Source organism: Protopterus annectens, chromosome 16.part0 (assembly GCF_019279795.1).
Source record: "Protopterus annectens isolate FY-2018-M chromosome 16.part0, PAN1.0, whole genome shotgun sequence".
Lineage (NCBI taxonomy): Eukaryota > Metazoa > Chordata > Ceratodontiformes > Protopteridae > Protopterus > Protopterus annectens.
In genome coordinates this window covers 793,038,028-793,059,787 of record NC_056750.1, presented here as the reverse complement: position 1 = coordinate 793,059,787, position 21,760 = coordinate 793,038,028, and the positions used below count along the sequence as shown (strand labels likewise).

Here is a 21,760-nt window from a genome sequence, read left to right as displayed (position 1 = left end):
ACAATTAATAGAGTTGAAGGAATTTAACTGTGAGGGGAAGAGGGCACGCGTTGAGTGGGAGAACTTGATCCTCCTTTACAACAAAGTGGTTTAGGATTACCTGATTTGAAGTGATATTTTATAGCTACAATGTTTAGGCTGATTTACATAACACAAGTAGAAAGTTATAAAAGTAGAAAGGATGATGATGAAGTAGGGAGAAATTCAAGACATGACCGAGTGGGATTTTGGATGATGACCCTTAAAGAGTAGAATAACAGCCACACAGAATATTATATTAATAAAGTAGCAGAAAGTATTTCTAAGAACTAAGCCAACACAAGAATGGAGAAAGGAGATTTTGCTGATAGGAATGATAGAGAATAGGCAAGAGGGGACTGGAATTTATTGGAGAAAATTGTCAAAGGAACCAAGGTTTTGGGAGCAAATAACTAGAGGAAAAGGTAATAGAATGGGATGAGGCCAAGAAAATATTTGGACTGCAGGCTAGAGACTGCTTTGCCTACCAGGGACTGACAAGTTAGTATCGGCAAAGAGAAAGGGAGAGAAGAATCCTAAATCAAAGACCTGCTCTGCTAGATTTTTTAGTTAAAAAGGGGATAAATTAGTAGGGCATATAAGAATCAGTCAGAGGAGGTTAGAAAAAATGGGAAGAGAGGGATTGGATAAGAAATTTACAAGGAAGGGATCAATAGGAAGACAGCTGTATGGCTACCAAATATGCATTGGAGTCTAGAAGATTTAGGATTTTTGCTTGGAGGTGTTAGCATAGGAATTGTTATAACGTAATCAGACAAAGAATTTTCCTCAGGAGATGTCAAATACTGGAGGTGTGATGGGGAAGAAAGAGGTAACTACATCATACCACTGCACAACGGTGGAACGTCTACAGTGTTCAATAACTACAGACTGATAGAGATTCTCTCCCCCTCCAAAAATATTAGAGAAATGCATCTATATGTAGCTGATGCAATACCAAACCTCAAATAACCTGCTCTCAGAAACACAACATGGCTGTAGATCCCAGCACAGCACTACTACTGCACTACTACATTTTTCCAGTGTAATAAACCAACATAGAACAACATAGAAACAATGGTCTGCTTCTGTCCACCATGATGTTAGATTTGTCAGAGGCATTTGATACTGTCATGCACCAGCAACTGCTTGTTTGACTCTCCTCAGTAGAGCATTCACAGTATTCTTTGTTATAGTTTTTTAGTTGCCTATCTGGAAGGCAACAAGCTGTTAAATGGCAACAGACCTACTCATCTTTTCAAACAGTTCCACATGTGTCCTTCTGGGCTCTATCCTGGATCCTCCCCTATTTAATTCATTAATGACCTCCACTGACCATGCTAGTTATTTCAGTATGCGGATGACTCAATGTTAGTGTGCTGCCTCAACAATAAATATGCTCCAAGACATTACCCAAAAAGCTTTCTCCTCTGTAGAAACATGGCTCAAAGAGGCAAACCACTTACTCAACCCCATGAAAATTAAGTTAATGCTTTTTACCTTCAAGGTTGTTAAAATCAAAAGCAGTCTTTTACAATAAAGTCAGCAAATAATACTGTCATTGAAACTATAACTCACAGTGAACGTCTAGATGTTATAATAGATGACATTCTTAGATATGACCAGCATATACTGCACACCATTAAATCTACACAACAGAAAGTAGGCTTCCTTAACAGGCTTAATGGATTCCTTATAGATACTGCTAGAAAAATTCTAGCCACCACCTTATTGCCAACTCTGTTATACTGTTGTCTAAAGCAGATGCCCTATGCTGACCGTCTAAAAAAAATTCCAGCTGTACTCTGTTGCATATGGTCTACTCAGAGACTATCTCTGCTTAACATACAAAGCCATGTCAAACTCAGAGCTGTTGGACATGCTACACTTAAGGAAATCCCAGTCCCTCAGAGCCACATGCTCCAGAGATCTAAACCTTGTCACCACAATGAACAAAACATGCTGGAGGGATAGTTTCCTGACCCAGAGACTCCCCAGACTCTGGAATAGACTGCCCGTACATGTCAAGCAGAGCGCCTCTTTGGCCCTCTTCAAAAGGAACCTTGACAATTGGATGGGAGATAGAAGGGGAATCACGTCAGTCGCCCTGCTAGACAGGGGTCCAGGGAAGTAAATATTGTGTGAAGAAATATCCAGGGAATTGGTATGGCTAGGCTTGTAACCTAGTACCAACCTATGAACTTCTATCCTAACAAATTAAACAGTACTCGAAGAAAGAAAATTCCCTCCTGCTACAATAAAATAGTTAAATTTTCCACCAGTATCCCTCATAGGACCCACTATTGTCATAGCTTAAAGCAATTAAACTAGCTTGAATTACACAACTACCTAACATACACAACTAACTACAGCACACAAACTTACTATCATCCAGAAAAATGCCCTGCACTACAGAACTTATTACTTCCCTCCAGCAGGGGACCTTCGCTCTATTAACAAATTACTATTACTCACAAACAAGTCAAATAATGTTGCAGGAGACTCGCTTTACTCCTAATACATTGTTAAAGTCTGGAATAGTATCCCCACACAAATAAAACTCTCAAACAAATTCAGTAGTTTTAAACCACTGCTTAAACAACATTTTAACCAAGCCAATTTAACCAATTTTAACCATCACAAGGTTAAGACTTTGTGTTCTCCGTATGATACTTTCCAAATACTCTTAAACAGAATACTCAACCTCACTGAAATGACAAAACAGTTTTTATACATAACTGCTGCTTGTACAATCCAGTAAGTTGCACTTCAGCTTTCTCTTTAGCAACTTCCACCTCTGTAAAATCTTAGAATGCAGTAACTACTGTTTGTGTACAAGTGTAAGTAGAAATGTAACTACTCTTTGTTTAACTGGAACTTAGTGTAATGCAGTGTAAACAAATGGAGCTTTTCTCTCCGAGCCTCCCATGAAAATGGGCATTACCCAGTCAGAATTTCCTTTTAAACAAAGACAAATAAATTAAATGGGAACATATATTTTGGCAGTGTAATGACTTGGTAGATTTTAAAAGTTCCCTTCAGAGTACTTTGTCAGAAATATTAGGTGAACAAATTGGTGTAACTCGGGAAATGATTCTTTTAAGCTGGTATACAGGATCTGAAATCCCTAGACATAATAAGGCCTTGGTAAGTTTCATTCTGGTGGCTACTAAAAAATGGAAATGAAGGTTTATACCAGCTGTATTTGAAGTACTGAATATTGTAATAGAGGTAAAAGAATTGGAAGTGGGATCTTTAAAAAAAAAAAAAAAAAAAGGGTAGGAGGAAATTACAGGGAAATAAATGGAAATTGTGAGAACAATGCATGTAGAATAATGTTCAGGAGGAACATAAGGTTTATGGGAAGACAGAAATTGGGCAATTTATGTAATGTTAGACTGATAGTTATAAAAAAGAACACATAATGTATAATGCTTGTAACTGGGAACAAGTTATATTAATGTATGTTTGCCTATCGCCCTGTTCTACTGGAAGAATCAGCTTATCCCTCTTGACTCTTGCCCTCTTCCCCTCACAGATAAAGTCCTTCAGCTCTTTATTAATTGCTCTCCAGAACTACTCCTCTGGTTGATAAAAATATGCTTGGCCTGTGTATGACTAAAGTGACTAAAAACATTTTGACTGCTTATATTTTATTATCCAGATGATTTTTCTGAGCTATGATGCAGAATCGGAATCGCCTAGACATGTTGACGCCTAGCTGTCTCTAGCTATGGTGGCTGCCAAAAACAATTCCTAGAAAATTGAAATCAAAATGTAAACCAAATGTATTAGAAGTAGTGAATATAATAACATATAAAGCAAGTGGAATTAAGATATTTTGAAAAAGGTGGGAGCAAACTACATAGGAAAAATGGAATTGTGGGAGCAATACACAGAGGGGGAGGGAATGAGGTTTAAATGAAGGAAGGTGGGAGCAAACTACATAGGAAAATGGGAATTGTGGGAGAAATACATAGAGTGGAGGGAATGAAGTTTAAATGAAGGCAGGACTTATGAACTATGTCATGTTCGACTGAAAATTTTTGGGTAGATAAGTGATATATAATGTTTGCAAATGGGAGTGTCAGTTTGGTTTGTGATGTAAAATGCTTGCAACTAAGATTGTGTCGGTGTGATTTGTTTTCATTTATATAACTTTACAATTGCCTATGTTATAAGTGTTGGTTTAATAACGATGTTTCTTCTTTAAAAAAAATAAAAAAGGCAGGAATTGAATAATTTATGTAATGTTGCTTAGGTTATATGATGTACAGCAACATATGTGAAGCATAATGTTTAATTTTAACTTAATACAGTTTGATTAGTTTTATATAAATGTGCCTATGTCACAAGTGATGATTCAATAAAGGTGTTTTAGAAAAAGTATGTTTGCTTATGTCTTAAGTGATAATTTAAATGTGTTAAAAAATATATACTTTCTGAAATGCAGAAGGCTGATCACCCCTGCCTCTTTACAAAAGACAGCAGTAGAGATGGCACACAAGGCTTGTCAAGGTGTTTTTAAAAATTAAAGCACTTATAAAGGAAAATACCTGGTTACGTATGATATAGTATGATAAAATAAATACTAAGGAACTGTTATTGTTTCCACTTGCCATACTAATGTACAATTTCAGATGTCATAACTGACAACTCTATTTGTACAGGGGTCCACTTTGCAATTTCGAAATACTGAAATCCCAATTTTCAGTATTCTGAAACCACAAAGCCGAAAACCCAACCAAAACTCACAAACTCGAAAACACACAACCACGAAATTCAAAATCCCGTACTCACACTACATATGCAGCACACATATAAACATACACAAACCCCCCCCCCACAATCAAACAAACTAATCTAAACTACACCCCCCCACTTATATATTCTAACTCCGAGATTGCACAAACAGTAACACAAACGAAACTCACACACACACATCTTACAGTCCCTCAAACACAGGCAGAACAGTCACAACACACACTTACACACACTAAACCCCTAACCAACATACTGACACACACAAACTTACCAAAATAAAACCAAAACATCCACATTCTGTACCACTGGAAGCAGAAATTCAAAATATTGGTACTCTGGTATTTTTAATTTCGCACTTCTGCCGGTTTCGGAAATGAGTATTTGACTTTGTAAGTTCGAAATACTGAAATTCGGGATTTCAGTATTTCGAAATTACAAAGTGGACCCTTGTACAGATATCAAAATTTATTTTTTGGACCATTTGACAGTTGTCTAATAATAATTGATTGATATAATCTGTATCTCCATAGCAGAAGAATAACAACCTCCCACCTCATACAAAACTGTTATTTAACAGTAATAGGTAATATTTTGCATTCTCAAGTCCATCAGATAAACCCATGGGCCACCTTTTAATAGTGTCCAGTGCAGTTTCTGTAGTAATTTGTGTATTCATCACAGCAGAACTCCAGTATGGCCACAGTTAATTATATTCTAGACTGGTTCATAGCCAGTATAGGCAAAGCAACCAGAATTGCAAACACTGATTGTACTTCCAGGAACTACCTGTTTGATAGCATGCAGCAGCTATAGAGGATTCTAGTCCATCCTGTGGATTTTCCTCTGTAACTGTCTTCTTTTATGAGCATAATAATAAGGTGCATTCAGTGGTGTACTCCAGACCAAAATTAAACAGTCACCAGAGAGGCAAGATGAAGTCCTGTTCAGATGGCCAATACAAAGGCCATACAAACGTTTGAAGAGTGGGACAGTCTTTTTTTACTCAAGTAAGTTATCCAAAAAAAGCACTCACCTGTTTATAAATGTAATCTTGTGTGGTTAGAAAGAGCAAGACTCCCAAAATGACGTTAGAATTGACAGATGCATTGTGACAAAGAGCTGTTCTCTTTGGAAATTATCTACAGCAACCACCACCATTTGTACTCCACTCCTGTCACTTAATGTGACCTTTGAATCAGACATTGTAACCACCACCTGGGATATAGACAGACTGTGTCCAGATTTTCCAAGAGAGTGTGTTGGAGCCTCATTATATCTTTGAAATGGTGTGCTTTAAGATGGCATATTTGATTTTCTTTGCCGGTAATGTTTCCCTTGCAGACTCAGTAACATTATAGCCAGATCATGATATCTGTACTAGTGATTTTGTTGGTTTACTTTGATCATTTTATTTCTTTGCATTCCCAGAAGTGTTTTAATTTAGAAGAGTTTTTGCTGTAACTGTGCCATGTTGAGATGACAACAATTTGGAAAAAATATATTTGTAAAGCCTTTAATTTAGGGTGCAGTGAAAAAATACTTATGATATAATTCTGAACCTTTTTAAGAATAATGGGTGATGGTCTCCTTTCAAAAAGGGGGTGATTATGATATTGTAATACAAAGGGCAGCAGTAATTGTCCTGAGTATTTTATCGAGTTTTTGCTCACTGAATTATTTTGCTTTGCTTCTCAACGTTTAAGCTTAAAAGTCATAGCCAGTGGGTCAGAGAAGAAGTGCTTTTTATTTTTAGTAATAGAGAGTATTTGGGTACTAGAGCTCAGATAATTAATGGTACTTTTTGTAGACTGAATTTTATGTCTAACTTTATGAGGAACATATCTTAAGGGAACAAGCCTAAATCTGTGGACAAAAATGATAGTGCTATGAATAAGTCATAACAGCTGAGAGGTATGCAATTTATGAAACTAATATCCTGGAAAACTGGTTAGAAAGGTCTGCCCGACTTTCTCCTGGATCACTAGACACATTGGAAGCACTCTAAATTGGGTAGATTTGGTGGCTAACTGGTTATTGGCTGTCAAGGTTCCCGAGCTTTTCACTTTCATTGACTTGGAGTGATTCTCAAAATAATTTTATTTCCCTTTCTAAGGTATTACATTTTACCTGCACTTATTTGGTAACTAGTTTTGGTGATCATGTTTTGAAATGAGCATTTATTTAAACATAAGTATGTTCATTCTGAGGTACATAAAAAATCCAAGTGTTCACATATGTAAGCTAAAAAGATGTATTTTGTTTGTTTATAGCTGCAAAAAAGGCACAGTAACAATAGCGTGACTGGTTCCAGAGTGGTTGATGTTTTGTCTGCTACTGCAAGCTGTCAAGGCAGAGTGGTAAGACAACCAGAGAAAGGTCTCAGCTTACTTGTTCAACATGTGATGGGCAAGCCACTGAACAAAACAGAGCAGCTGTCCAACTGGGAAAAGCGACCACTTCGGAAAGCACAGATAGTATATGCTGGTCAGTTGGAATTTGTTGTTAGAGTATCCCAGTTGTTAGAGTTTAAGAATAAACCTGTTCACATGGATGAATGCTAAGCAGTTTTCCTGTCTCCCTCAACAGCTATTGATGCCTACTGTTTACTGGATGTTTATAATACTTTGCTTCAAAATCCTGATCGTTTTGGTGTTGATCTCCAGGCGGTGTTGCTTGGGAAGCAGGGGAAGACTTCCAAAGAGGAAAAGGCAAAGAGCAAACAGAAGACACATCCTACTCCAGCTAAAGAGGTCTCTGAATGTCGCTTATCTTTACAATTCTCCATTTGTTTCAGTTTTAGAAATATTTGTGGAGTTTTTACTGTGACAGCATTTTACTTTTCCGTTAACGGGGCAGCAGTCGTCCCAAACATAAATGTTGCAGTGAAATGTACACCAAAAAGTCTCAGAAATGTTATCGTGATTACATGTTCACATTTTCACCACATCTTCCTATTTTTCAAAGCCCTTTGTCCCCATTTCCTTTTCATATTTTCACCACATCTTCCTATTTCTCAAAGGCCTTTGTCCCCATTTCCTTTTCACATTTTCACCACATCTTCCTATTTCTCAAAGCCCTTTGTCCCCATTTGCAGCACATGGCTGGAGAACAAAGGCAAAAGAAAAAGCACAACAGGACACTCAAGTACTACCGACATGTCAGAAAATGAATAGCACTCTGACAATGAAGACAATATTAACATCATATAATACATAAATACGTATGTACTGAAAAACATCTGTAATTTATACCATCTTACTTATTTGGCAGGGTAAGCCAAATGACCCCTTTTCAGATGCAACCCAGGAGCACTTGCCCACTTATGTCTGACATTATTTTGAGGATCGCATTATTTTGCTAATCTATATCTGATTTGTCAAGAAACAGCACACTTTTAAAAAGTTTCAGCTAACGTTTACAAGGGAAAAATCTGGGACAAGCACCCCATCCATTTTGTTAACCTGTACAGTAATGTTGATTATACTCTGTAGACACATGCCACCAGCAATATAAATCAGAGTGCTGCTATCATGAGCACATTGATAAAGTAAAAATGGTGAAATTCAAAGCTTAAGCCAGAAGTCAGCATTAATGACCGGCCAAGTGTTAAAGAGCTGTTAAGATTTGAACTTAAAGCGAGTGTAGACCCTTCACTACTTCAGACATATGCATATCAGTAATACAGCTGGCTAAAATGACATAAATGTCTAAATTCATGCAAACACTTTAGCAGGCACACTCAATTTACTTAGGCAACTATTCACAAATTGCACATTATCACAAAAGGTTTTGCAGGGTGCCGAGCAAAACTATCTTTTAATGTCAAAAGGTGGCGATCACTGCTGCCCCATTAACAGAAAAGTGCCTTTTATTTTTGCTTTCCCTTGAATATATGCAGAATTTGTTTAAAAAAACAGAATTCCCTTCTTTTCTTTGCAGTTATTTTACTTTATTCCTTTCTGTGTTAGTAATTGTGAGGTTTTGGGCTGAAATTTCATTTGTACGTGCATTTTTCCCAAAGCATCATTCCTTTTGTTGTTTTAAAACATAATGTCAGTCTGTTATCATTGATCAAAATCAGGAAAGCCCATGTTCTTGAGCTATTCTCACTTTAATCTGCTGCTGTTTTCCAGTTAAATGAAGTGGAGAACACCACTTCTTGGAGATTTAATTTAACTTTGACATGCAACGGTCTATGTTAATTGTGTTGGGGATGTAGAGACGGGTCTATATCAGAACATCGAAGTGTTAAAACTTTGAATGTTGTGATATCGAACACTATTCAGCGAACGCGAAGAATAGCGAAGCTGCAGAACAGCGAATTTGGTTGCCGTTTCTGTGGCTTCGCTATTCTTAGCGCTGTGGTGGAAACTTATGGGTTGGGTTCAGGTAAGTGTGCGATTGTTTGTACATTAGGGTTACAGGCGGGTTAAGTGAGTTAGGGTTAGGGCGCGGATTAGGCGTGTGTGCGATAGTGACAGACTTTAGGGTTGGGGCGGTTTACGTGAGTTAGGGCGCGGGTTAGGTGAGTGTGTGATAGTGACGGACCTTAGGGTTTGGGTTAAAGTAAGTGGGTAGATAGTAGTGTATGTTTAGTTTAGTGTAGTGTTAGATGTAGGAATTTAAGTGTGTGTGTATGGTTGCTGTTTGTTTGATATGCTTGTGTTGTGTGTATGTGTTTCGGAGCAGCAAATTTTTTCCATGGGAAACAATTTGCTGTTCTGACTGTTCAGTATTTTCATGTTTAGATGTGTTGGGGTCGGTGAAATAGCGTTCGCTATATTCATCTTTCGATAACGTGATATAAGCACGTAGAGACATAGTTCTCTGTAAAATTTGGGTAGTTAAGAAGACCTTGTAAACCATGAAACAGACTGCGACAAGATGTATGTGGCCAGAACTTCATTATGTATTTCTGAATTCATCATTTGTCATGTGTGTCAAGGACTATTTGATATTATTGTAATCATGTCAGCCTTTTTATTTCACAAGGTAAATTTCAGTTGCTGTTAAATTTTCTTCAGTTTGTAATCTGCTCTTTGACTGATCGTTTCTGATCTTTTCTTGCACTAAAAATGATTGGCTCACCAAATTAATAGATGTTAGCTTGATTCTTTAATTCTTCATCATAGGAATTAATAAACTCAGTGGTGTCTTTTGCCCTCTTGAAGCAAAAGTAATCGATTCTTTCTTGGATTGCTGTAACTATGTAATGTCTTTCTCATCACTGCTATGTTTGCTTCTTCTTCGATTTCAGACTCACAAACTTTCATCAGTGTTTCTCCTCCTGTGACGTACAGAAATGTATTGCACTGTACCTTTTCAGACTTCACAGAGGTTTTTCTTGCAGTCAGAAATCTAATTTCTGGAGCTGCAGTTTCCATTTCTCTGATGAATTACCCAAAAGGGAGCTAGGATACCAGGTAGCTTTAGTTGGACAGTCTTATCAAATAAACAATGAATTGACTTATTTTCATTTATTTCTGACATCATGCAACATTTGAATGTTCTGTATGACGTAAATGATGAATCAGAGGCCAGATGCATGTAGCCGACTTCATTTGGCATGCATTTTAGACTGCACAGTCATACAGGATAACAAATGTGTGGTATATATTCTGTACAGTAACGTGTCTGGAGGCACCAATTTCTTCAAGTTATGCAAGCTAGCACAGAGGTAAGCTTCACGCATCCTATGTGGCTGTAATGAATAAAGCAATCCCCTATAATTTGGGTGGCTTTTTAAAAGATGTTGAAAAAGAAGTGATTTTCCTGTAATACAAATAATGAAATAAATTTACATTTGAAAACATTGCATATATTGCAGTGGAGTTTTAGTGAGAATTATGATACCCGCGGTGGTGGTGCTGCAGTAGCGTTGTCGCCTCACAGTAAGACGCTGTCCGGTTTGATTCTCAGCTAGAGCGTCTTCTGTGTGGAGACGTGCGTGAATGGGCGTACCTTTGTTGAAGGTTGTGCGTCAGGGCTGGTAACTCGGCAAGTAAAAATCAACTACCACTCATTAGTGGACCGGAGTTCCGCTGTGGCGACCCCTAACTGGGAAAAGCCGAAAGAAACAACATTTGTAGATATTTATTTTGACAGTGTGAACACTTAGAATAATTTAAGTACAGCTGTGTTGAGATTTCTTGTAAATTAATTGGAAGTTTGGGAAGAAAATCTTAAATTGCCAAATGTTTAGGTTTAGACTCTTCACTGGCAAAAACATAATGTTATGCCTTTTTAAATGTGTGAGTGAGTGCAGTCTCACACAGTCATTTTGTAAATTGTTTATTTGTTCTGGCCACCATGTAACACTAGTGGTCAGAAAGTGACTACTTATGAAAGTGAGAATAAGAAATACAAGCTTCTTTTCCAAACAATTGAACTGATCTTGTAATTTTCATTCTTCCTCGACTTGTGGGTTTCGGATCCAACCTCTGACCTGACTCTGCCTCTTTCAAAAGCTTAGGCTCCGAAGCTCAAGCTCCTTCCCTACCCATAATGTCTCACTCCCCCCCCCCCCCCTGGTTATCTCAGATCTCGTTTGCTACTGTTAGGAGAAGCATCACTGTCTGTTAACTCGAGCTCCTTGGGAGAAAGCTTTTCATCACTGCTAAGCTAAGTGTTTTTTTTTTCTATTGGTATAGCCTTCCTTATACTCTGCTTTATCCTACCTTCTGACTCTCTGTATTTTCTGCATATATTTAAAAAAAAAAAAAAAAGAGCTAGCTTAGTTGTTTTATGTCCGCTGAAGGATTATTGGTGGGAGTAGTTTTCTTTCTTTTCTCTCATTTTTTTCATTAGAGCTGTAGGATGTCTGAGAAACCTTTAGGTTTCAAAAAATGCACTTCCTTTGGGCACAAAATTTCTTTATCTGATGCCTACAGGGAGTGCGTATAGTGTCTCGGCCTTGCTTACCTCGAAGCTTCCTGTTCCATCTGCGAGGGTTTTCATCAAAGAGCACTGCCCGAAAGGAGGAGCAAACTTATTTTGAAGGGCCTTTTTCCTCCTTTGGCCCTCCCTGTAGGTTTTTCTTCTTCAGGAGCTCAATCCCCTTCCAAAAAACAGAGAAGATAAGGAATGCAGAAAATGTTCCCCAGGAAAATCTGCTTTCTTGTGTTTGCATGAGCCTCCAGCTAAGGCACCTGATCTCACATCCTCTGATCTGAGTAAGTCCACCTAGTCTTTTCCTTGGCCTTCAGAGCATTCTCCTCCTATCTCAGATTCGCCTCTTAAAGAGAGATGTCAGAGTATGTCGTCCAAGCCACCTTTCGCAGCATCTTCTGTCAGGTCCTCCAACAGTCTTTTGGAATCAGAGGTGGACAGATTGATGAGGCAGTTCCTTCTGAGACGCATCCAAATGGGGTTCTTACCATCCCCATCCCTCACTGCAACCATGGACAGTCAGTCACCTTTTAGACTTTAGCTCATTCTCCGATTCAGCCTGCTGCTTTGGAGCCTTTGGATCCAAATCGCCTGAGAACCAAGGTGACAGAGCTGTTAGTGGAACTCGCTTCGACCCCGATTCCTTCTCTGACTTGCTTGGTCCCGACTGTGTCAAGGCAGAGTAGCTGTCAAAGCTGAAGCCTTGACATCTGCTCTGAAGGGTTGACCTCGGCTCCAAAGTTTTCAGAGCAGTTACTTCCCCTCAAAGTATCTGCATTCAACAGCTCAGCCCCAGCTTCCGTCTCGGAGCAGAGGGCTGCGGGAGTTCGGGGATCCTCTTTCACAATAGTTTCAACTCTGGGAGGACAGTCTTTGGCTTCTCCAGCCCATTCTGCTTTCAAGGTGGTGGAGAGGGTCCTCTCCTTGCCGAAGAGATCCTGGGCTTCCACCCTTTTGGATCCACTTTTCACCCTCTGAGACCTCACCACTGCCCCCCAGGGACAGCCGGACCAACAAAGCTTAGTACTTCCACCTTTCAAACCCCAGCTTTCTTCTGATGTCTCCATGGAACATCCCATTGAGGATATCCCCCAGAAGAGAAGGTGCAAAAGGAGGTACTTGGATTCACCAGAGGAATCCATCACAGAAGACTTCGATTTCAAGGAAGGAGAGGGTTCTCCCAGATCTCTATCTGAGGATGCTTCCTTTAGAGACTTCTTGCAAATCCTGCACCAAAGAGGTGGATTGTCTTTCCAAAACTCTACCCAGGCAGAAGCAGTGTTCTTGGAGGCTTTCGGATCTGACCATTCTATATCTTAGGTGTCCCCCGCTGCTGATGCACTCATTGACTGGTATCAAGCAGGGCTTGGAAGGATCTGCACATGGCAGAACCTGTCCCCAAGTGTGCAGACAAAATCCTCAGTGCTCTCCCTGACCAACCCCATTGGACAACGGAATTCTGGTAGATGCCATGGTTTTTGCAGCAACCACTAAGAAGGAGCTGGCCCAAGAAAGCTTCTCTGTCCATCCCCCTAACATTGAGTGTAGGGCTATGGACAGATTCAGTAAGAGAGTTTACGTCTTGTCTACCTTCACATTGTGAGCCTTAGACTACCTTTCCCATTTTAATATGCTACAGAGGGATTTAATCAAAGAACAACTTTGTACCTCAGTCCCCAGAGTCCATGTCTGATGAGGAGAGGAAATCCTCCTCGTCCAGATTGACCACTCTACAGTCAATTTCCAGTGCGTCCATGAGGTTAATCTCCCATGTGGCGGAGGGTACTTCAAGGGCCGCCGGTTCTGGCATTGCTATTAGGTGCCTTACCTGTATGCGACTGTGTGACTTTGCTGAAACTTTCAAGGCATCTTTCATCAGTGCCCCTTTTGATGTATCATCTTTGTTTGGGCCCACTGTTAGAGAGAGAGACACTCCCATAGTGGGAAAAATGGAAAGACCCTGTCTGCCATTGGAATCCGTTTTTCTACCCCTCAAAAGATTATTTTTCAGGAATCATTGGGGGATGGAACTCTGGTTCAAGAAATCTCAGGGTCCTTTTCAGTAATCTCGGGGAGAATATTCCGCCTGAAGCAGAGGAGGAAACGGTTGCAATGGTGGATGCCTCCCATGCAGCAGAGGGGGTCCATAAAATCAAGGGTCTTGGGATTTTTTCTCAGACAGGCCCTTTCAGTGCTCCTGAGATGTTGCCTGGCTGTCCTCCTCTGGAGGCAGTCAGGGGGTGCTTTTCCTTGCACCCAGAAGCCTGATTAGCCATCACAAAAGGTCGGTGGTTGCAAAGCATCATATTCCCTTTTCAGCACTCCCCAAACCAAAAACTTCTCTCACAGATGTTCCACCCAGTCAGAGAGAGGGACAGCAGAGTTGGAGCTCTCAAAGCTGCTCCAAAAAAGAGTCATCCAGAAGGGCCTGTCAGATCAAATCGAATCAGGCATTTACTCAAGATACTTTTTAGTATTAAAAAAGACAGGGGACCTCAGGCCCATCTTGGATCTGACATTCCAATAAAAAACGCAAAGTTCAGGATGGTCATGGTCCAGTCCATACTACCTCTTTTGAAAATGGACGACTGGATGTGCTCAATAGACCTGAAGGATACATACTACTACATCAAGATGGACAGACGCTCCAGAAGGTATCTTTGCTTCAGGCTGGGAAACTGTCATTTACAGTTCAGAGCGCTTCCCTTTGGTCTCACCACAGCCCCCAGGGTGTTCACCAAATGCATAGCAGTTGTTGCAGCTCATCTCAGACTGCAAGGAATCCATGTTTTTCCATACCTAGATGACTGGTTCCTAACTGCTCCAACAAGGTATCTACTCATCCAAGCCAGGGGACTGTCTGTTACAACTAGCTCTTACCTTGGGCATAATGGTCAACATGCAAAAGTCTCAGCTTCAGCCAGTTCAGGCTTATTTGGATACGACCAGGACCTTGGCCTTCCTTACTCCAGACAGGATTTCAAACCTAAGACTACATGTCAGACAGATTTTGGCAACCCCAGTTCCAACAGCCAAACTAGTAGTCAGGGCCCTGGGTTCCATGGCTGCCACCATAACTCTGTTACCAAAAGCATGCCTACACATTAGAACTCTTCAGTGGATCTTAGCTCCTCCTCAGTTATCCAGTGAAACTGTCATGAGTGTGCAAGGATCTCTCCTCCGATGGCTTCACTCTCCAGAGGTTCTTCAAGGATACTGCTTTTTTCTTCCTTCCCCAAATGCCACATTGATCACAGATAACCTCCCAGGTGGGGTGGGGGACATTTCCTGGGTCTGACGGTCCAAGGCAACATGGACGTCACAGGAGACCAACCTGCATGTCAATGTCCTAGAGATGAGAGTGGCCTTTTAGCATTGCAGGCATTTCACAGCTTCCTTGCTCCAGGGACTATTGCGATACAAATGGACAATATGTTTGTAGTTTGGTACATCAACAAACAAGGGGGAACTAGATCCTATCCCTTGTGATGAGAAACAATGAGTGTGTGGTAGTGGGTGATCTCTACCAACCGTTTTCTGATTGTAATGCACATTCCAGGGGAGCACAAAATTCTTGCGGATAGGCTCAGCAGAGTCTACTGATACCTTACAAGTGGTCTCTGAATCAGTCAGTGGCGAACATGATTTTCCACAAATGGGGTCAGCCTTGCTGCGATCTCTTCATATCTCCTCACAACAAGTGCAGCAGGTTCTTCACCTTTATCTCCCCTCAGGGACAGTCACCCTGGGATGATCTGTTCAATGCTTAGCTTCCCGGCTTACTTTGCCTTTCCTCCTCTGCCCTTGATCCTCAAGATTCTTTAGAAAGCTTACAGGTTGAAGAGCAAAGTGATCCTCATTGCCCCCTTTTGGCCTTGGCAAATTTGGTTCACCTTCCTTTGGTCTCATCTGATTTGCCTGCCCTGGACACTTGAACCACATCCAGATCTGCTATCCCATCCATCAGGGCAAATTTATCCTGATCTCCCTGGTCTGAAACTAACTGCATGGTTTCTCCAATTCCAAAGCTGGCTAGATCTGCCAGGCTGTCATCCCCAGTCCGAAGCATTCTGGATCTCCTCCCACAAATCTTCGACTAGAAGGATTTAAAAGAGCAAATGGAAAAGATTTTCTGTTTGGGCTAAACAGCAGAATTAGATCCTTTCACCACTCACTCCATAGATTTCCTTGCTCATATTTTCTATGAGGAGGCTAGTCATTCCACTGTAAAAGTACAACTGGCAGCCATTTCATATTTTCATATCTGAGAAAATGCATCATCTTTGGCCTCATAAAAATTGAGCAAGGCTTTTCTTAGAGAGACTTTCCTTCTTCATCCTCCTGTTAAAGATCCAACACCTCCTTGGGATCTTACTATAATTTTACAGGCTCTGGTTCATCCTTTTGAACCCACAACCAAAGTAGATTTGAAATTCTTATCATGAAAGGCTGTTTTTCTTGTTGCTATCACTTCTGCAATAACAGTATATGAATTGCAAGATCTGTCTTCTAAATACCCTTACTTAATTTTTCATAAGGACAGAGTGACATTGTGTGCTAATCCATCCTTTCTTCCCAAAGTTATGACTGAGAACATTATATACCAATCTGTCAACTTGCTGGTCCTTTTTCCTAATTTCTAAAACAAAGGGTAATATATTCTTATAGGTTCATAGGGGTGTACTAGGCTAATGGCTCTGAAGCCTTTACAAGCCTAGCCCATAGGATTACCCTGGCATCGTGCCACCCGACCTTAGTTCCTAGTGCCTCTGTTGTGTTGAGAGACTGGAGTGATCCTTGGGGTGAATTTTCTATTTCCTATCCACTCATCAAGATTTATCTTGAAGAGGGCCAGTGAGGTGCTCTGCTTGACATGTATGGGAAGTCTATTCCATAGCATGGGCAGTCTCTGGGTTATGAACCTGTCCCTCAGCATGTTCTGTTGATTGTGGTAATGAGGTTGAGGTCTCTGGAGAGTGTGGTGCAGAGGGATTGGGATTTCTTTAGATGTAGCATTTCTAAAAGAGCTGGGTGAGACATGGCTTTTTGTAAGTCAAGCAGAGATGGCCTCTAAGTAGGCGATAGGAGACAGAGAATAGTTGGACTTTTTTGAGTCTGTCCATATAGGACAAGTGTTTAAGGCCTAGGATCCTCTTTGTGAGGTACTTTTGCGGCCTCTCCAGTAGTTGCAGGTGTCTAGTGAGGTGCATGCCAAATGGAGCATTGTACTCGATGACTGGCCTAATGAGGGAAGAGTAGCGAGAGACAATGACCTCTTTCTTCCTGGATGCAAAACCCTTAGTAATGAGATGTGCCACATAAAAGGACTTTCTGACCACAGTGGCAACGTGATGGTCAAAAGAGAGGTTGCTGCCAACCTGTATTCCCAGATCTCTTATAATGCCTTCTGTGTTCAATGGACTACCATCAGTGTGGTAATTCAAGGGAACTGGATTTTTCCCAAAGGGGATGAAGACACATTTTTTGGCATTGAGCTTAAGGCCATGGTTCTGACACCAGTCGTTGATCTCATTGAGGCCTTTCTGTAGGATGTCAACATCACTTGGGGAGTTAATAATAGCTCCCAACTTGCAATCATCTGCGAACTTTGTCAGCCAGAGTCCCTTTGTGTTGGTCTGGACTTCGGAGAAGTAGATACCAAACGGGAGAGGATCCAGGACCGAACCCTGTGGGACTCCACTCGTGACTGGTCGGCAGTCTGAATTGGAGTCAGCTACTTTCACACTGTGGGTTCTATCTGTGAGCCAGTTTGCAGCCCACCTAGTAATATAGGGGTTGATGCCTAGCTTAGTAAGTTTTTCTATGATTCCTGAGTGGGGAATGGTATCAAAGGCCTTGGCCAGATCAAGGTAGGCTGTATGAACCACCTTACCTTAATCCACAGCTATGGTGACTGACTCAAAGAAGTCGACCAAGTTTAGCAGGCATGGTCTATCATTCACAAAACCAAACTGTGTAGGATCCAGAGTTTGGAGATTCCCTATATCCTTATTTATTAGGTCCATGATGATGTGTTCCATAGCTTTGCATATCAGACTCATCAGGCTAATGGGGCGATAGTTCCCAGGGTCTGTAGTCGCTCCTTCCTTGTGGAGAGGGATGACTGTAGCAGTGTGCCATTCGGTAGGGACAAAGCCTGAGGTGAGGCTGTGATTGAACAGGGCACACAGGTGTTGTGCCAGTTCACTCTATAGTTCATGTAGAACACAGCCAGGGATACTGTCAGGTCCCATAGAAGCTGTATTCATGGCCTTTGACAGTGCTATTTTAACCTGTGCAGCAGTAATACTGGGTGCCTGGCAATCTACTGGCATTGTGATTGGTCCTTTGGGGGGGGGGGGGTAATGTTAGCACTGAATCTGTCCGCCAGTATATTTGCAATGTCTGTTGGCTCGGTATAGGAGGTACCATTGTGCAGTAGCTCAGAGCAAATGTGGGTATTGCCATGGTGATTCTTTACATAACTATAGAAGGCCTTGTGGTTGTCTTTACTATCTGCTGCAATTCTGTTTTCATAGCTAGCCTTAGAGGATTTGATGAGGGATCTCTACCTTTTGTTAAGGCTGATAAGGGAGTTTTTCCAGTCTTGGGACTTCACCTTATTCCGCATCAGTTTTCTCCTTCTGTTATAGAGTTTGTTTATGGCAGGGGGGTCACCAGATTAACTTCCTTTTTTTTTTTTTGAGGAGGGCATCTTATTTCTATTGGATATGGTGAGATCCATGCATTTGTGTACGTGTTCATACAGTGCATTGGTGTATGATTTGGCGGTCATGCAACTATTCTCCATTTGCATGGGTGCCGTGAAGTTAGCCATCTCTGTTTTTAGGAGCCCAATGTTAGCTTTGGAGAAGTTTTTCATGGTGGTTACCTTTGTTGGAGGGGTGGGAGGGATGTGGATTTCCAAGGTGATTAGCTTGTGATCGGATCTAACCAGGGAGGAGTTGACTATTGATGTAGGGCAACGGTTGCCCATGTTAGTAATGACCAGGTCAAGGATGTTGCTACGTCTAGTGGGGGTAAGAACGAGCTGGTCCAGGGCATCAGAATTAATAAATTCCAGAAAGCATTGGGCAAGTGTATTGGTACATAAGTAGTTTTCCAATTAATGGAGGGGTAGTTGAAGTTGCCCAGTATGAGAGTGTTAGGTTGGACCCTAATATTCTCCAGGGTGCTTAGGAATGTGGAGTGTGAATCTTGGGACATGGTTGGGGACCTATAGCAGGCTACGACCTGAATTGCTGTCTTACCCAATATTAGCTGCACCTGAAGTATCTCAAATGCGTTATGTTGGGCTACCTGTCTAGAAGTGTGCACATCCTTTATGAATATGGAAACACCGCCACCTTTGGAGCTTCGGTGCAACTTCTGGGGCTGAAAGATGTAGAATGAGTTGTAGCCTGGTAGTGCAGGGGTGTATTCTGCTGCCTTGAACCAGGTCTCTGTTATAGCACAAATGTCTATGTTCTCCATTTTAAGGAGTACTTCAAGCGAGTGCATTTTGAGATTTAGACTTCTAGCGTTGAGCAGCATGACCCTCAAATTGCATTTGTTTGTAGCTGTTACGATAGTAGATGTTCATAAACAGTTGAATTTTTATCTAGACAGAAGTAAATCTTTCAGAAAAACTGACCAGCTTTTCATATCTTTTTCGGCTACCAAAAAAGGTAAACCATTTGCCAGGACCACCTTAGCTAAATGGTTAAGGGACTGCATTTGCTTTGTGTATGAATCCAAATGTGTTTTTTTACCTCAGTGAGTCAAAGCTCATTCTACTAGAACAATGGCAACTTCTCAAGCTTTTTGGGCTAAGGTTACAATTGATGATGTTTGTTCAGCTGTCTCGTGGTCTAATTCTCACACCTTCATCTGGGTATTGTGTCTAGAAATACTTCTGCTTTTGGTTCTGCAGTGCTCCAGAATATCCGTCCATGAAGGTGACCCAAGGTTATTGTAGCTGGGGAATCTGTCCCACAGGTCGAGGAAGAGTGAAAATGACAACATCAGATAAAGAAGTTATGTGCTTACCATAATGTTCATTCTGTGTTCTTTTTCATTCTTCCTCGACCTTCCCTCCCTGCTTCCCCCTGGTTCCTTGTGAATGACCATACAGATATGCTTGGAGGAACCCCTGTTTCTTGTTGAGCTCCTATTCTTTCTCTATTCTTTGTTGGTAATTTTCAGAATTGATGTACACTGCATTTTTATCTATTCAGAACTAAATCTTTCATAAAATCTGATCAGCATTTCATATCTTTTTTTGGATGCCAAAAAAGGTAAACCAGTTTCCAAGACCACTTTAGCAAAATGGTAAAATTGGTAAACATGGTAGCAGTAAACTCAATCTTGAGATAACCAGGGGGGAGTGAGGCATTATGGGCAGAGGAGGTGCTCAAGTTTCAGGGCCTAAGCTTTTGAAAGCGGCCAAGTCAGATCTGAAACCAACAGGTCGAGGAAGAATGAAAAAGGACAACACAGATGGAACATTATGGTAAGTACATAACTTCTTTTTAATGGGAATACATTTTGGATATTTGGTCATTTGACTTGTCAAATATTTAGGCTTTGACAAAAAAGTATGTGAATGAATAATTAGTGTGGTTTAAAAAAATGTTCTGATCCTTCAGATCCAGCTTCATGTAGACCCACTTCAGTTTTAAATTGTGATTAAATAACCTATTTATTTCTAATACTAAAACTAGCTAAAACAATGGCAGAGATGCTACAAAAATTGATGAATTTGATCAGTATGGTTTTGTGGAAGGGAGGCAGATATTTGAAATTATTCATTGGACAGTGATGATCCTGTTAGAAGCAGAGTGTGAGAGAAAACACCATCGTTGTTGGGTCTTGATGCAGAAAAGGCATTCATTAGAGTTAGATCAGATTTTATTGGCAGGGCAGTGGTAGCATTTGTATTCTCAGACAGAATTAAAGGGTTAATTAAGAAGCTGTATGAAGGATGGGGAAGGTTCTTCGACAAGACATGTTTGAACAGAGGAACCAGACAGGGGTTTCCTCACCCCTTTCTTCTTTGCTTTATATGTAAAGCTACTGACAAAGAAAGAAAATGATTCAAATTCAAGGGTTTAACCAGTATGGAAATTAAGAAAAGTTAACTTTATTCACAAATTACAACATTTTTACTTGATGAGAAATCCAGAAAATGAAATTTTGGTACTGTGGAACATTTTAAGATAGTTTTAAGTCTTTTTCAGGATATAAAATAAATGAGGGTAAAACAAAGTCTATAGCGGTAAACTATGTATCTGCATATGAATTAGTTCAGCAGTACCCATGGTTATGGGGATATAAGATGAAGTATTTAGGTGTATGGATTAAAAGGGATTCTAAACAAACTTCAAGAATTTTTCCTCAGTTTGGGTTGCAGATGGCTGCAACTGATGAATTTATTATTTTAAGTGGGGACACGGGATCTGAATTGCCTAGCTATATGACGGCCTTACAAAGTTTAAGCTGTTGGCTGCCAAAAAAAGCAATTTCTAGAAAATCTAAATCAACTGTAATTGAAGTACAAAATATTATAAAGGAGGTAAGGGAACCTGAAGGTGTGAGGTCTTTAGAAAAGGGAAAGAGCAGATTAAATAGAAATTAATGGACTTTCTAGGAACAATACATGCATAGTGTTCAGTACGAGGAGAGAGTTTTAAAGGAAAGCAGGAATGTAAGCAATTTATGTAAAACTGGAGTGAATGGTAATTGTTAAAAGGAAAATGTATATGTATAGTGCAAAAAAGTACTGAAAAATGTTTACTATGGCTTGTTTTCCTGTCTCTTCTTGTATGTGTACCTTTGTCATTCTTTAAAATGTGGGGGTGGTTAACTGTTTGTCAGAAAACTAGCATTTACTGAATTTAGGAAACGTTTAACGTACACAACCTTGGTGGCGTATGTCCTCCAATTAATTTATGCTTAGATGAAATTATCCATCAAAAAGTTAAGCAGATTTTGAATTTTTTTTTGCTATCCTCCACTGACATTGAAGGTGACCTGCATTAGGCTATGTGCTATCCATTTGTCTTGTTTAGGGTAACTGGAATTTCAGTAA

At 40.4% G+C, this 21,760-nt stretch overlaps 1 protein-coding gene across 1 annotated transcript in view; it reads left to right on the top strand.

The window, feature by feature from the left end:
- The window catches only part of LOC122790655 (exonuclease mut-7 homolog), a gene marked incomplete in the record, with an annotated part of 2,442,473 nt that overhangs the window by 1,744,778 nt on the left and 675,935 nt on the right, over positions 1-21,760 (top strand). Inside the window, 2 exon segments of the mRNA XM_044058180.1 lie at positions 7,053-7,266; positions 7,369-7,532. Of these exon segments, the coding sequence (XP_043914115.1) occupies positions 7,053-7,266; positions 7,369-7,532 (378 nt within the window).